We start from the raw sequence: 16,750 nt of genomic DNA, 5'->3' as shown, positions 1-16,750 counted from the left end.
TCCAATTAAACATAAAAAAAAGTCAATTTATATAGTTAAGGCGCATATCATCTCAAGTCATCACATCTTTCTTAAGATATTGCATTTTGATCAACGTATGAGATCAATGCTAGTGTAAGTCAAGGAAGCGGCTCCTGAACTGACTTCAGGATCATCTAGTGGTGCAAAGCATACGGAAACCGGCATCTTCATTGGAAGATTTGGAAATGCAGCCTCAAACTTCAACACTTGAATTGCTTGCCGGATAGATGGCCTTAGACTATGGTCAGGATGTGCACACCATAACCCCACCATCATCAAACATTCCACTTGTTTCGCGTCAAATACCGTGTTCAATTTTTGATCCACACCTGAAAGTAGCACACCTTTTTCTAGTAAATCCCACACCCACCTCACCAGCCCAAGATCAGAATTCGGGTTAACGCTATCCACAACCTTTCGCCCACAAGCAATTTCTAAAGCAACAACCCCAAAGCTATATACATCTGATTCTTTGCTAGCCTTTCCTGTTGTGACACATTCAGGAGCCAAGTAGCCTAGTGTTCCAGCTAACTCGGTTGTTTGTGGGCCCAACTCATGGTCCATAACTCGAGCCAATCCAAAGTCTCCAAGCTTAGCATTGAATCCTGAATCCAGCATAATGTTGCTTGATTTGATATCCCGATGCACCACACATTGTTCCCATTCCTCGTGTAAATATAGTAATGCAGAAGCTAAGCCCGTTGCAATTTTGTACCTTACAGACCACTGAATGATAGTACTTTTTTGGGTGAAGAGGTGAGAGTCAAGGCTTCCATTTGGCAAAAACTCATAAACAAGCAAGAATTGAGTTTGATCGTGGCACCAACCAATTAGTCTCACCAAGTTTCGGTGTCTTAAACTGCTAATAATCTTCACTTCAGTTATGTACTCTTTCTTTCCTTGTCGAGAATCCTGTGAAATTTTCTTGATAGCAACTACGATACCTTCACGTGATAAGTAGCCTTTGTAGACGCATCCGAATCCCCCCTCACCCAACTTCCTGTCTTTAGAGAAGTTATTGGTTGCAGTAACGAGATCACTATAAGAAAACCTTTTTGGACCCGCTCCTCGTTCAAGATCGTCATTTAGTGATGTCAGGGCGACCGCCTCTAGCTCCTTTGTAGGTTGTCTTTGTCTTTTCCATAATATAACACATGCTGCTGCCACAACTAGAACACTAAGAGGGACTGTTAAGCCAACTGCTAGTTTCCAGTATTCCTTGGAAGTATCTTTTATTTGCAAGGTTGAATTGAACTCCCACTTTTGAAGGATAGCTCTCGCCCCATTACTGCCACCAGTAGTTGCTGAAAACCCGACTATTGCTTGGTCAGGAAGAACTTCTCGGAGGTCGACTTGATATGAAAGCTGGCTTGTATCTGTATCAGAATCATTTCCAGCACCATAGCTCCACCGCAAGTTTAACATTTGAGTGGTAGAATTGTATGAAACCCAGGCATCTCCAGGGTCTCCACTGTGTAAACTAGCATCCCAAAAAGTGTAATTAGCAGAAGAAACAGAGTTGATGTTAATGCCTACATGTTCAAAACCTTTTGGAGGATCCCATTCCTTATTCGAGTAAGTATCAAACTCAACGACTATCATTTGGTTTTGTGGTGAATCTATGTAAGTTGTATTGAAGAGGCCTAAAAAGCCTCCACCTGAGTTGGGTGGGATTTGGAAGCTAACTGGGGCTAGGAAGAAACAGAGCCCATGAGCATATGAGGGCGCGGTATATGCATCAATAATGAAAGTGAAGTGAGTAGTGAAATCAGTAAGCTTACGAGAATGTTGGTCCCATATTGGGACTGGATTCACGTATATGGCTTGACCGACACGATAGGGATGAGGTATTTTTGTGTTTGTCAGCTCTACGGCTCCAGCAGAAACTGCTGCATCCCCTGAATATCTTATACTCGTATCACCAGCATCAAAACTATCGATCTTGAAATCCACTGCTTCAGTCAAAGGAAACAAGAATAACGAACATGCAAAGAAAATGATATAACAAACTGTGGTAACTAGATACGTGGTGGAATAACAAAAAGTGGTAGCCATAAAATGGAAATTAAAACAGAATATGTATATGTACGTCTATGCTTAATAATGTATAGATATATATACCGTCAGCAAAGATTAAAATATTGATGCAAAGACATATACTTTCTAAACTTGATCATTAAGTTTCAACTTCTGCATGCCTTGAATTGAATAACACCTAATAAAAGTTTATAGGGGAATATAATAACAAAAAGAAACATTCATTAGTCATTACCGTTTAACTTTAATATATTCAACATATATAGAAGAATGGTCTGGTCCCCTAATGACGAAATTTTCCAAAATTAAAAGGCCTTTCAGAAGGGAACTTTTGTAAGATGGAGTAGCAAACCCTTTAAAACGTTATCAGAATTCGAACTTGAGGTAAACACTGCACACCAACCTGGAAAGTGTTGCTAGTTTTTTTTGGCCAAAAAAAAAATTGAAGAATGTTTCACACGTTATATTTGAACGAAGGAAATATACCAATTGATTATATATCAACTAGTACGTCACCATGAGACTACATGAGCACACAAGATGAAGACTTGAAGGTCACTAGTTCAAACATTACCAAAAATAAGTGGATAAACTATATTTTGTGTTACATGTATGAGGATGGTGTTTCAGGCATAAGTTTTATACGATATGGACTTTGGTTACCAAGATGTACATGGAAGTCACTAGGGAATTATCACTTATCTACTCTTTTTGAACGAAGAAAATATAAAATACAAATATAGTCTTGATCTTGGAGATTAAATTGCTATACCAAACAAAATGGATATGCCGACTTCTTATATTATCAAAAGGTGAAATCTTTCAAGATCAATATTGTCTAATTTTTTATGTCTCTTATAATTAAGAAGGTTCATGGAAAATTACATAATGAATTTTTTACATACAATGTGAATGTAACTAAAGTCAAGACTTCAATATAATCAACTCTTAAAGATAAAAAAAATTTAAAGGGAGTGGAAACATAATCAGAAATTAAAATAATGAAAAAGAGATTAATATCTAGAAAAAGAATAGTTATATTAAAAAAAGATAAACAAAAATAATATGGAAATTTTTTGTTTTTTGACAAGTTAATTGTTTAACCATTAAACTAATAATTAAGTTTTTTTTTTTTAACGGCAGATAATATTAGCCAATATATACATGTTTATATTATAGCTTTAATGGCTAATATTTTTTTCATTTTTATTTATTTTATGTCATAAATCATATTGAAATGGTTATTTAGTATAAGGTTTTGTGTAGGTATTTGGAGAAAATATGGTAATTTGGAGCTAAATCGATGATTTGATGATGATTGGTATTGGACTTTTGGGTGCATACGAATGAAGGGGTTCGGGTCTTGGCATGTTGGTGAACTGAACCGTTAAAAAAAGGACCAGAACTACAATATTTCAAGTAAAGCTCGTCAGAAAAAGAACCTGTTTGGCTGTTTTGTTACAAAACCTGTGATGGTCGTTAGTGGCTAAAAGGGCTGTTTTTTTTACTTTCCTTTGACCAAGCTCGTTTTCATTTGTTGCACAAATGTTGGTGGACCTGAACCTGGTCTAATAGAATTAATTTCTACAACCAATGGATGACACATAGCCATTATGTTTATCATTTTTAGAAGGGGGGAGCTGCAGTTTATTTTGAAGAACACACGCACAGCAGCAGCTCCATTTTTATTTTATTTTTTTTTAAATTTATTACAAGATCATCCAAACAATAACCCATTTTTCTTACAATCATATATCATCATCCATCCACCATCACTATCACCATATACATTTTTCCATCAAAACCTTTTCACCCATTTCTTCATCTTTGAAGATATACACTTTGGGTTGGAGATTTAGAGATTTGGAGCTTTGGTGAAGAAGAAGATTCCACCACTACTTTCATTTTATTGCTAGAGATTTGGGTTGTATCTTCTCACTCTTTTCATTATCTATTTTTATTGTAAAATATTAAATGGATATGTGGTCATGATTTTTGATGGTTTATGTGATAATATGATTATGATTATTGAGTAGATTATATTTTCCACACTTAACCCTAATGGCTTACAGCCTTATTTGTAGCTTGACCTAATCTTGAAGAACATATAACTTCCAATAATAACAAGACAATTATTATAAATCGACACTTAACACCCTTGGACTTCTGATTCATATCATTACTCCAGTCCAAAAAATAATTCTTGGATCCTATATTATGACGTGTACTGTTGCCTGTTGTGGATCGGAGGAATGCAGCAAACTTAAAACCGTAACAAGTTTCAAAGGATATCCAAAATATCATCACGTGCTATACCCCAACCACAACCACAACCGAAGTTTATCCAGCCTAGTTGTAAACCTCACCTAAAACTATTGAGTGGCCAACTGAAATCGCGCAATGGCTGCTCGAAAACAATTGATCCAAGCATGCATTCTCTCCAACCAAGCCTCAGTAGATTCACGGTATTGCTGGAAATCAACATCAGCATCAACAGTTGTCCTTGATCCCATTGTTTAACAAAACCACAGGTTGCAATATCGACGCTCTGATACCAATTGATATGTATCAGACCAATAACAAAGAAGAAAACAAATTTATATGATAGATAAGTTGCTGGATTTGAGCTCCAGTAGCTCCACACTATCTTATACGACAATGATAATATTTTCCACACTTAACCCTGGTAACAGCCTTATTTGTAGACACTAGACCTAATCTTGAAGAACAAGTAACTTTCAAGGATAACAAGACAATTATTATAAATCAAACACTTAACACTCTTGGACTTCTGGTTCATATCATAGTAAAGCCTTTTAGCATTATTTTTAAACATAACATGATAAGCAAAGGTAAATACAGTAAATTTGTATCTACAGCAAATACTACAAAAATATATGTATTGCATTTTGATCAACGTATCATATCAATGCTAGCGTAAGTCACCGAAGCAGCTCCAGAACTGACTTCGGGATCACCAGAGTGTACGGGCACCAGCATCTTGATTGGAAGATTTGGGACCGCGGCCTCAAACTTCAGCACTTGAAACGCTTGCCGGATTGACGGTCTCAAGCTCCGGTCAGGATGTACACACCATAACCCCACCATCATCAAACATTCCACTTCTTTCGCGTCAAATTCGTTGTTCAGCTTCTGGTCCACACCCGTAAGCAGCTCATCTTTTTCTAGTAAATCCCAAACCCACTTCACCAACCCAAGACCAGAATTCGGGTCAACCCTATCTGTAGCCTTTCGCCCACAAGCAATTTCTAAAGCAACAACCCCAAAGCTATATACATCTGACTCTTTGCTCGCCTTTCCTGTTGTTAGACACTCAGGAGCCAAGTAGCCTAAAGTTCCAGCTAAACCGGTTGTTTCTAGCCCCATCTCATGGTCCATAAGTCGGGCCAATCCAAAGTCTCCAAGCTTCGCATTGAATCCAGAATCTAGAATAATGTTGCTTGTTTTGATATCCCGATGCACCACACATTGTTCCCATTCCTCGTGTAAATACAGTAATGCAGAAGCTAAGCCTGTCGCAATTTTGTACCTTACAGCCCACTCAATGTGACTTCTATGAGCAAATAGGTGAGAGTCAAGGCTTCCATTTGGCAAAAACTCATAAACAAGCAAGAACTGACTTTGATCATGACACCAACCAATTAGTCTCACCAAGTTTCGGTGTCTTAAGCTGCTAATAATCTTCACTTCAGTTATGTACTCTTTCTTTCCTTGTCGAGAACCCTGTGAAATTTTCTTGACAGCAACTACGATACCTTCACGTGGTAAGTAGCCTTTGTAGACACACCCGAATCCTCCCTCACCCAACTTCCTGTCTTTAGAGAAGTTATTGGTCGCAGTAGCGAGATCACTATAAGAAAACCTTTTTGGACCCGCTCCTCGTTCAAGATCTTCGTTTATGGATGTCAATGTGACTTTCTCTAGCTCCTTTGTAGGTTTTAATTGTCTTCTCCATAATATAACACATGCTGCTGCCACAACTAGAACACTAAAAGGGACAGTTAAGCCAACCGCTAGTTTCCAAAATTCCTTGGGATTATCTTCACTACTGTTTTCATTTATTTGCAAGGTTGAATTGAACTCCCACCTTTGAATGATAGTTCTCACTCCATTACTGCCAGCAGTAGCTGCTGAAAACCCGACTATTGCTTGCTCAGGAAGAACTTCCCGGAGGTCGACTTGATATGAAAGACCTGTATCTGTATTAGAATCGTTTCCAGCACCGTAGCTCCAACGCAAGTCTAGCATTTGAGCAGTAGAATTGTAAGAAACCCAGGCATCTCCAGAGTCTCCACTGTGTAAACTAGCATTCCAATAAGTGCAATTAGCAGAAGAAATGGAGTTCCTATTAATACCTACATGAGTACCTACTTTTGGAGGATCGAATTGCATGTTCCAAAACGTATCAAACTCGACGACTATCATTTGGTTCTGTGATGAATCTGTGTAAGTTGAATTGAAGAGGCCTAAAAAGCCACCACCTGAGTTGGGTGGGATTTGGAAGCTAACCGGGGCTAGAAAGAAACCAAGCCCGTGACTATATGAGTTCTCGGCATATGCATCAATAATGAAAGTGAAGTGAGTAGTGAAATCGGTAAGCTTATGAGAATGTCGGTCCCATATTTGGACCGGATCCGCGTATATGGCTTGACCAACGCGTCCATAGGGGTAAGTGGTTTTTGTGTTTATGAGCTGTACGACTCCAGCAGAAACGGCTGCATCCCCTGAATATGTTATACTCGTATCACCAGCATCAAAACGATCGATCTTGAAATCCACCGATTCGGTCAAACGAAACAAATTACAACATGCAAAGATAACGATATAACAAATTACTGTGGTAACTAGATGCGTGGTGGAATAACAAAAAGATGAGGGAGCCATATATAATATGCATGGAAAATTAGTTAAACACGATGTGTATATGTCTATATATGGTAATGTATATATATATATGTAACAAAGATTAAAATATTGATGCAAAGACATATACTTTCTAAACTTAGATCATTAAGTTTCACCTGCCGCATGCCTAACAACTACTCGTTATAAAAGTTAATTAGGGGATTATAATAACAAAAAGAAACATTCATTAGTCATTAGTCATGAGAGAACAAACTTTTATATGTCTATTAGTCATTAGACAATATTATGAGAGAACAAATTAACTTTTATAAGACGTTATACCAGGAATCAACCTTGGAATGGGCGCACCAATTTTAGGGGTGTTGTTACTTCTTCTGCCGTTAGGAGAATGTTTCATATGCGCGTTATACACGAACGAATGAATTATAAGAATCAAATATTGATTCATAATTAAAGGTCAAAAAATCTTGATTTTGGAGATTAAACTACTATACCAAATGGGTTCAAATGGATATATATGCCAGACGTTTTATATTTGTAAGGTGAAATGTTTCAAGATCAATATTGTCTAATTATTAAGAAGGTTCATGGGAAAGTACGTAATGAGTAATTTAACATACAATGTGAATATAATTAAAGTGACTTCAAATAAGTTGACTCTTAAGTTATACTTAGAAAATTACTGTTCTTTTTTTTTTTTAAGTACTGTTCTAGATCGTCAAGACTTCCAGGCGATACCACGTTAAGTACACTTGTGTTCGCCTATATATCAATTACGAAAGGGACCAAGTGAAATACCACTCATAATTTAAGTACCTACGTTAATGGTTGTTATCTACATCAACTAGGTGGAATATCCCAGCATATAGTTTTTGGGTAATGAGATTCCCCTATGAATATTATACCAACAACACAATGTTATGGTACAAGTAATATGGTTGAAATATCACATTAGTTCACATACGACATGCCGCATGATTACAACCACCTAACTTAGCACAACCAAATAAATCTTATCCTATCCTACATTAGGCAATTAATAGTGATAAAAGCATAAATATTACACGGGAAAAGAAAGAAGCTAAACCATATTCGCCTTTGGTATCTTCCAATCTTCCAATAGCCTCAAGTTGGCAGCCGTTTTTTTAAACTTCAATGAAACAAGTTTTAGTCGAGTGGTTTGGACAATGAGATCACGAATCTGAAAGATAGTCCTACTCTTGCTTGTAAACATTCTATTATTCCTTTCTTGCCACACGAAATATGTAGTTGCTCCCACCAAAATTCTTCCAATAACACTTTGCACTGAGATAGCTTTAGACAAGGTAATCAGACCCTCGGTGATGTCTTCCCATTTAGCAGATACATGTTGCATTCTCGTCATTAGCTTAACAAGTGTCCACACCTAAGAAGCAAAATAACACTCAAAAAATAAATGGTTACGCGAGTCTGGGCCATGCTTGCAGAGCGAACAACACATTAAGTTTAAGTTTGTTGCACTTCCTACATCCCATGGCCTAAGCCTGTCTTGAGTCTTGAGCTTGTTCTTCAAAATGAGCCACATGTTGAAAGAGTGGCGAGGGATACATTGAAAAAACCATACCAGCTTCACCCAAGGTACTTGGGCATGACTATGGCGAATGGTGTCCCATACAATAGTTGCCGAGTAAAAAAACCTCATTATTACTTTTGTCTTTCCAAACTAGCATATCTTGTTGGTCGGAGGACAAGTGTGGAGTAGTTATAAGAACCGGGAACATGTCCTTCCAAGCCAACATCCATCATTAATCATATCACTTATAGAAGCTTGTAATGAGAAACCGCTATTAGTAACGGTTCGAGGGGTGAGGTATTGACTTAGTGGACAAGCCACGTTCCATTTATCAAACCAAACGGAGGTACTATGGCCATTACCAATGCGAGTCCTTATGTGGGGATGAATTAAGTCTCTCATTTGGAGCATCTTTCTCCACCCCCAACTCATACTCGATTGTGGACTAACATTCCAAAAACTCCTACCTTTTAGCTTGTATGCATACACCCATTTTACCCATAAAGTATTTTTTTCATTCTAACAAACACCAAATATGGGCTGACATTAATGCAATGTTCATATCAGCAATTCTACGGATGCCCAACCCCCCCTCGTTTTTTGGGAGACAAACAGAATTCCAATCAACACGGGCCTTACCATTCCCCATTGCGCCTTTGTTCCATAAAAACTTTCTCATCTTTTTTTCAAGATCATGAATAATTCTTGCAGGAAGTATGAAAACAGATGCCTAGTAAATGTGTAAAGAGGACAAGACAGACCTCATCAGTTGTACTCGGCCTGCAAAGGAGAGCGTTTTATTCCTCCAATCATCGATACGCTTTTCCATCCTTTCAACCTGTATATCCCAGCAAATAGTTTTTTCTAACTTAAAATTTAGTTAATGGGAATATAATACTTATATTTACGAAAATAACACACTTTGATTTATTTAAAAAATATATCCGAAAGCCCAGTCCAAAATTATCCGAAAATCCAGATATCTGGTTTCGGATGACAATTTTCAAAAATTTCAGATATCCGAATATTATGTACTTGGGCTAAGTTATTGGACTAGACTTGATAACTGTTGTTGTCTTTATATATATAACTGGCCCACTACAACAATTACTTTGTTAACTTTTGGGGTTACTATTAAGCTTTGAAATATCCACGCTAGTGGGGCTTTGTCCTGATGCATTTCATCTTAATATATATGTTACTTTACCTAAATGATTTATGGCAGCTCAGCTATATGATGATGTTGATATATCCATCTTGATTTCTATTAGTCTATCTAATTAACACATGGTTTTGACAACTTAGGCATTTTCGTTTTTCATCTTGTAGACTCTATTTGAATCATGACTCGTGGCCCGTGGGACCCGCACAATAAAAATAAACAAAGTAACCGTAACTGTTAATCTGCCATTAGTTATATAATTTAGTGTTTGTATCACCTTCATAAGTCCATATAATACTGAATTAGTTGTTGAACTATAGCATATGTTGATTTCATGTAAAGACTTACTATCAGGCAGTTGTGCCTGAAGATTTGCATTATCATGGCTTCATGTTGCTTTTCTGTCTTTTTTATTTTATTGGTCTTTTCTATTGCTAACTCATTGTATTTCCATGTATCTCGTTTTGAACCTGAAACGCAAGACGTGGTCTATATAGGAGATGCAGCGCCATTTTTTGGAGCGGTGAATTTAAACAGTGTCGTGTTTTGTTGTCGTGTTGGTCAAGTTCTTTATAAAGAAAAAGTCCCCCTGTGGGATTCGAATTCAGGGAAACTATCTGATTTTGTTACTCATTTCTCTTTTGTAATCGACACCCAAGATTTTATCCCTCCTAAAGGCTTCGGTTATGGCCATGGCCTTGCTTTCTTTCTTGCTCCTGTTGGTTTCACAACTCCTCTTAATTCGGCTGCTGGTTTTTTAGGCCTTTTTAACACAACAACTAGTGATAATCCAAACCAAGGCCCGGTTATTTCTGTTGAGTTTGACTCATTTTCCAACCATGAGTGGGATCCGCCTGTCGAGCATGTAGGCATCAACACGAATTCACTTTCTTCAGTTACTTATGCTCCTTGGAATGCTAGTTTGCATAATAAGCAAACTGCTAATTGTTGGGTTTCTTATAATGCTACTACTAAGAATCTAAGCGTCTTTTGGACATACGAAAGGAACCCTACTTTTCAAGGAAACTCGAGTCTTTCACATCAGATTGATCTCAAAGAGGTTCTTCCTTCATGGGTCACAATCGGCATCACAGCTTCCACTGGTCAGTACATGGAGAAGCATGCTCTTCAGTATTGGGAATTCAATTCCAGCTTAGATATAAAACACAAAAGCAAAATAGCATCAAAAAATGTGAAGCTAACAGTGGGATTAGCAGTGCCATTAGGCCTTGTATTCGCAGGATGCATATTAGCATATATACTTTGGATGCGGTGTCACAAAAGACCTATAGAAGAAACAGTCAATTTATCTTCATTTAATGATGATCTCGAAACTGGAGCAGGACCCAGGCGTTTTTCTTACAGAGATCTTGCTTTGTCTACGAATAACTTCTCTGATGATTTGAAGTTGGGTGAAGGAGGATTTGGCTGCGTATACAGAGGATACCTTGCCCGTGAAAAAAAAGTAGTTGCTGTTAAAAAGATTTCAAGAGGATCCAAACAAGGGAAAAAAGAATACATAACAGAAGTCAAGATTATAAGCAGTTTGAGGCATAGAAACTTGGTGCAACTCATAGGTTGGTGCCACGATGAAAAGCAGTTTTTGTTAGTGTATGAGTATATGCCAAACGGTAGTCTTGATATCCATCTTTTTGGAGACATGCCCCCTCTCGCTTGGAGTTCAAGATACAGGATTTCATTAGGCTTAGCTTCTGCTTTGCTCTACCTTCACGAGGAATGGGAACAATGTGTTATCCACCGAGACATTAAATCAAGCAATGTGATGCTTGACTCAGGGTTTAATGTCAAGCTTGGTGATTTTGGGTTAGCCCGACTCATGGACCATGAGTTGGGTCCACAGACTACCGGTTTAGCTGGAACTTTAGGGTACATGGCACCCGAGTACATAAAAACAGGCAAAGCTAGCAAGGAATCAGATGTTTATAGTTTTGGAGTGGTTGCCATTGAAATTTGTTGTGGAAGAAAAGCTAGGGATTCTGTTGATGGGGATTTGGAGATGGGTTTGGTAGATTGGGTTTGGTGCTTGCATGGAAGAGGAGAGATTCTTTCGGCAATGGATGAGAGTTTGAAAAGAGATTTTGATGTTGAACAAGCCAAGTGTTTGATGATGGTTGGATTATGGTGTGCTCACCCTGATCGTGGTTTGAGGCCGTCTATAAGGCAAGCGATTCAAGTCCTCAACTTTGAAGCCACGGTTCCTAATCTTTCAATGAATGGTCCTGTTACTGGGTATCATAAATCTGCCCCTACAAGCAGTTCAGGAGAGCCGTTTTTAATTTCTTCAAGTATCAATATAGGACGTTAAAATTAATACTTATCCTAATTACTTACAACACTGTGTTTACTTGTTGCTGTATTTTTCTTTAAATATGTATCATGATTATTTGAGATTATAAATAAAAGGATCATATTTGTTTAATGTAGTTCATACATTTTCAGCGTAATGCATCATCAAAGCGGCATAATAGTATATAATATCCTAATTCATAATATCCTTTGAATTGGTTTATTGGTTAGAATAGTTAAGCTTGAAAGCAACCTTTTGTTACTGTGGTGTTTGACTGTGTCTGTTACTTGAAGTCAGAGTATATGTGTGTATATATACATATATATAATTGAAGACAAGTATATACGCAACTCACTGTATATTCACACATTTGTCCCCAATGGGACTACAATATGGGTCAACTTGAATACGTTGGACATAGGACCTTTGGTATGTGAGCTTATAATTTAAATAGATGGTATGCCGAATTAATAAAGTATGTTAACCTTGACTACCATGCAAAGAAGTTTTCCTTTGGACATAGTCAATACAAGTTTTGGACTTAAAAAATTATGCAACAGATATGTATCAATTTCAGTCAGTTTCTCCATTCTCTATCAAAAAGTAGAATGATAACTACTTGCCAATTTATGGACCAAATCTAATGCGTTTTGGCTTTTGCAGTTGACTTTCATGGACATTTTAAGTTCGATTTGAAGTCTAAGAGTGCACCAGCTTACCGTCCTGCTTCATGCAGACATATGTTCTTACTACAGGCAGCAAATGAGCGGGTCAGACAGGTCAAATCTGGTTAACTTTTAACAGGTTCAGTCGCATTAGACCAGAAACGCTTTCTCATGTATAATTTTAGATCTTTTATAAAGTTTTTATGTGTTAAATATTATTAACAAAAAAAATTTAAAACAATATTCTTTAACTTTTTGAGTAAAAAATCATGAGATTGTAAGCACTAAAATTATATGTCAAGCGACTGCGACCCATTTGACCTATTTCTGCTTTAGTCAAGTTTGTTGATTTTTTCCATTTGACCCATACAGCATGGCCTAAGTTGGCACCCATAGCTGTCTTCCTATGTGTTTTCTGCAGTAAGTATAACGCTGATACCATAGCTTGGCGGTCTTAGAGCTCTATATTTGTAATTATCTTTCTGTCAAGTTGATTCTTGATCATTAATTTGTTCATTAATATTGTTAATCTGTCATGTCCATGGACCTTAATTACATATTATATTATACTAGATACAGATTCTGACCAACATGAATTTGATTAAAATCTCTATGATTATTTGTTTTTTAAGGAATATTAGTTTAAAGACTTTGACCTACATAGATATTATCATATGTATCCATAATATATCAACATATTCAGGTGTCATTTGTCCCAATAGCACGTTAAGCACGTCTTGGAACAACAAACCCCATGTGGTCCAAACAACTCATCCGTAACAAATGGAGTAACTTCAGTATTTATAAGTTAACCAATTTATAAAAGATAATGACAACTAGCTGGCAAAGGACATGTGATATAGTTAGGACCAGATATATTATGGGGTTTCTGATTTTTGTTATAGATGTTGTAAAGTAGCCCGATATAATATCCCTAGAAAAAACTAGAGTTCGCAATCAGGCTGAGTTCGGGGTGGTTGTAAAACCTGGAATCGACCTGATTTCATTATCGGGTTGGAAAACTCAACCGTAACACATGACCTGCTAACCTGATATGACCCGTGAAACTGATTAACAAACAGGTCAAATGGGTTGGCAAGTTGGTTTCATGTCAAACAGGTTGACTTTAGGTCAAATACTTGGTTTGGGTCAAACAGGTTAGGCGGGTCGACTAGTTGGATACTATCAATAGAAGACTCTGGGCAGGTGGGCTGACCTAAATGGCAACCTGGGACCTGACCTGAAAAATAATCAAGTTGGCATTCTTAAAATTCACAGCTCAACCCGTTTATTTTCATTTCGATTTCAAGTGCTTTGGGGTCTTGTGGACTGTTGAGTATTGCTGTCCTTAAGAAAACCCAAGGAAAACAATCTTTTGAATTTAAAATCATAAACAAGATCGATACATGATCACATTATGTTATATAATACTTTGAAGTTTGATATGATCACTGATTCGTTGACTTTATTCATTGGTTTAATATTTTTCCTTAGCTTGACTTTAAGCAATTAGTTGTTATAATAAATTAGTTAATCCTCCTCTAATCTTCACGAACCTTTGATTCTTTATATATAATTAAGGCAGTAGGTGAAACTTGAAAATCAAGTTTTGGAAGGATATGCATTAGCAACAATATTTAATCTTACTTGATGTTAATTATCCACATAATCAAGTGCGATTAACACAAACACATTGTGTTTTTGCTTACTCATGGCTGCCTTTTTCTTTGTATGTTTTTTATTATCTGTGTTGCCTTTTTCTGAATCAGTATATTTCAGGATTACTCGTTTTGATACTGATGCAACGAATATACTCTATTCAGGCGATGCAGTACCATCTGTAGGAGCCATAGAGTTCAACAAAGTCAACTACCTCACTCGTGTCGGTCATGCCATATATGCCGATACAGTCCCGATTTGGGTAAGAAAAACTGGTAAAGTTACCGATTTCACCACTCACTTCACTTTCATTATTGATACACAAGCCCAGTCCTCATATGGTCATGGGCTAGCTTTCTTTCTAGCCCCAGTTGGCTTCCAAATCCCACCAAACTCAGCTGGTGGCTTTTTAGGCCTCTTCAATACAACTTACACTGATTCCTCTCGAAACCAAATGATAGTCATCGAGTTTGACTCTTTTGTGAACGATGACTGGGACCCTCCTTTTGAACATGTGGGTATCAACAAGAATTCAATTCATTCGGCAAATTATACTGCTTGGAATGCTAGTTTACACAGTGGAGACCCTGCAGATGTATGGGTTTCTTACAACGCTACCACACAGTTTCTGAACTTGTCGTGGAGCTATGGTGCTGGAAATGGTACAAATACCAGTCTTTCGTATCAAGTTGATCTCAAGGAAGTTCTTCCTGAATGGGTAACAGTCGGGTTTTCAGCTGCCACGGGTGCTAATGTAGAGAGACATATCCTTCAGTATTGGGAGTTCAATTCAAGCTTAAATGTAATGAAGAAAAGCAAAAACAATTCAAAGGGATGGAAACTAGCAGTGGGACTAATAGTCCCTTTTGGTGTTCTTGTTGTGGTGGCCATGACAGCATTTGGTATTTATTGGAGAAGACAAAGAAACGTTACACAGAAATCAGTAGAAACCGTCGTCTATACTTCCATGAATGACGATCTTGAACGAGGAGCAGGACCTAAGCGGTTTTCTTACAGTGACCTCGTTACTGCAACTGATAACTTTTCAAATGAACGCAAGTTAGGAGAGGGTGGATTTGGTTGTGTCTACAGGGGCTATTTAGATGGCATACCAGTTGCTGTGAAGAAAATCTCACAGGGTTCTAAACAAGGAAAAAAAGAGTACATAACAGAAGTCAAGATTATTAGCAGTTTAAGACACAGAAACTTGGTGAAACTCATCGGTTGGTGTCATGATCAAACTCAATTCTTGCTCATTTATGAGTTTATGCCAAATGGCAGCCTTGACTCCCACCTCTTCGGTCAAAATAGTCACCTTGATTGGGCAGTGAGGTACAAGATTGCTACGGGCTTAGCTTCTGCATTACTATATTTACATGAAGAATGGGAACAGTGTGTGGTGCATCGGGATATCAAAACAAGCAACATTATGTTGGATTCAGGGTTCAATGTGAAGCTTGGAGATTTTGGATTGGCTCGACTAATGGACCATGAGTTGGGTCCACAAACAACGGGTTTAGCTGGGACACTAGGCTACTTGGCTCCTGAGTATGTAACAACAGGGAAGGCCAGCAAAGAATCGGATGTATATAGCTTTGGGGTGGTTGCATTAGAGATTGCTTGTGGACGAAAGGCTATGGATAGCGTTGACCCAAATTCTGACCTCGGGTTAGTTCAGTGGGTTTGGGATCTGCTTGGAAAAGGTGATCTGATTTCAGGTGTGGACCAGAAGCTGAACAAGGAATTTGACACGAAACAAGTAGAGTGTTTGATGATGGTGGGGTTATGGTGTGCACACCCTGACCGAAGTCTGAGGCCATCTATCCGACAAGCGATTCAAGTACTAAAGTTTGAGGGTGCAGCACCAAATCTTCCAATGAAGATGCCAGTGCCCATATACTTTGCAGCACCGAATGAACCAGATGTCAGTTCTGGAGCTGCTTCGATAACTTACACCAGCATTGATCTGGTCCGTTGAACAAGGGCTGTGTATGTTGAAATGGTCCAAATCAAATGGGCTTCTGTTAAAAAGAAACAATTTTCTGCATAATGGTTCAATTTCTGTATAATTGTAATTCTGTTGCTTAACTCGGGTGTTTGGTTTATGTACTTGCATAGTCGCATCAATCATCCCTCATTTTCTTATAACTTTAGTTCAAGCTCATTTCAAAAATTTGTGTTGTTTCTGACGAGATTCATTTATTGATGTCTACTTTCAAGTCATAATCAAACGATGAAACTGTTTTATAACCTGGCTTCATAGTTTGTAACTTGGTTTAACCATAGTTTCTATGTTTAACGAAACCATATTATGAGTATTATGTAGTTTTCTAATCATATTTTAATACATTGATATTCACCCAAAAAGATGTAGATTGAAACTCAACTTGTTATCCACCAATTAAGTAGCGCATTCTTTGTTTTTCCCTTAAAACAAAAATGAATAGATTATATAATGT

At 37.5% G+C, this 16,750-nt stretch overlaps 4 protein-coding genes across 4 annotated transcripts; 2 read left to right on the top strand and 2 right to left on the bottom strand.

The window, feature by feature from the left end:
• Positions 1 to 90: 90 nt before the first annotated feature.
• Positions 91 to 2,076, bottom strand: LOC122604685 (L-type lectin-domain containing receptor kinase IX.1-like). Its single transcript, XM_043777555.1, has one exon. It carries the CDS (start codon positions 2,074 to 2,076, stop codon positions 91 to 93), a length of 1,986 nt encoding a protein of 661 aa, XP_043633490.1.
• A 2,895-nt stretch (positions 2,077 to 4,971) lies between these two features.
• On the bottom strand, positions 4,972 to 6,963 carry LOC122604684 (L-type lectin-domain containing receptor kinase IX.1-like). The gene has a single exon (XM_043777554.1). It carries the CDS (start codon positions 6,961 to 6,963, stop codon positions 4,972 to 4,974), a length of 1,992 nt encoding a protein of 663 aa, XP_043633489.1.
• A 3,078-nt stretch (positions 6,964 to 10,041) lies between these two features.
• LOC122606241 (L-type lectin-domain containing receptor kinase IX.1-like) lies at positions 10,042 to 11,985 on the top strand. The gene has a single exon (XM_043779202.1). The coding sequence runs from the start codon at positions 10,042 to 10,044 to the stop codon at positions 11,983 to 11,985; it is 1,944 nt and encodes a 647-aa protein (XP_043635137.1).
• A 2,358-nt stretch (positions 11,986 to 14,343) lies between these two features.
• On the top strand, positions 14,344 to 16,269 carry LOC122606174 (L-type lectin-domain containing receptor kinase IX.1-like). The gene has a single exon (XM_043779136.1). The coding sequence runs from the start codon at positions 14,344 to 14,346 to the stop codon at positions 16,267 to 16,269; it is 1,926 nt and encodes a 641-aa protein (XP_043635071.1).
• The last annotated feature ends 481 nt before the right edge of the window (positions 16,270 to 16,750 follow it).

Source organism: Erigeron canadensis, chromosome 6, assembly GCF_010389155.1.
Source record: "Erigeron canadensis isolate Cc75 chromosome 6, C_canadensis_v1, whole genome shotgun sequence".
NCBI lineage: Eukaryota > Viridiplantae > Streptophyta > Magnoliopsida > Asterales > Asteraceae > Erigeron > Erigeron canadensis.
Note: the sequence above shows the minus strand (reverse complement) of the source record. Positions and strands in the feature narration are given on the sequence as shown.

Excerpts from the sequence above, each read along its gene's own strand:
- LOC122604685 (XM_043777555.1), bottom strand. The coding sequence starts at position 2,076 with ATGGCTACCACTTTTTGTTATTCCACCACGTATCTAGTTACCACAGTT.
- LOC122604684 (XM_043777554.1), bottom strand. The coding sequence starts at position 6,963 with ATGGCTCCCTCATCTTTTTGTTATTCCACCACGCATCTAGTTACCACA.
- LOC122606241 (XM_043779202.1), top strand. The coding sequence starts at position 10,042 with ATGGCTTCATGTTGCTTTTCTGTCTTTTTTATTTTATTGGTCTTTTCT.
- LOC122606174 (XM_043779136.1), top strand. The coding sequence starts at position 14,344 with ATGGCTGCCTTTTTCTTTGTATGTTTTTTATTATCTGTGTTGCCTTTT.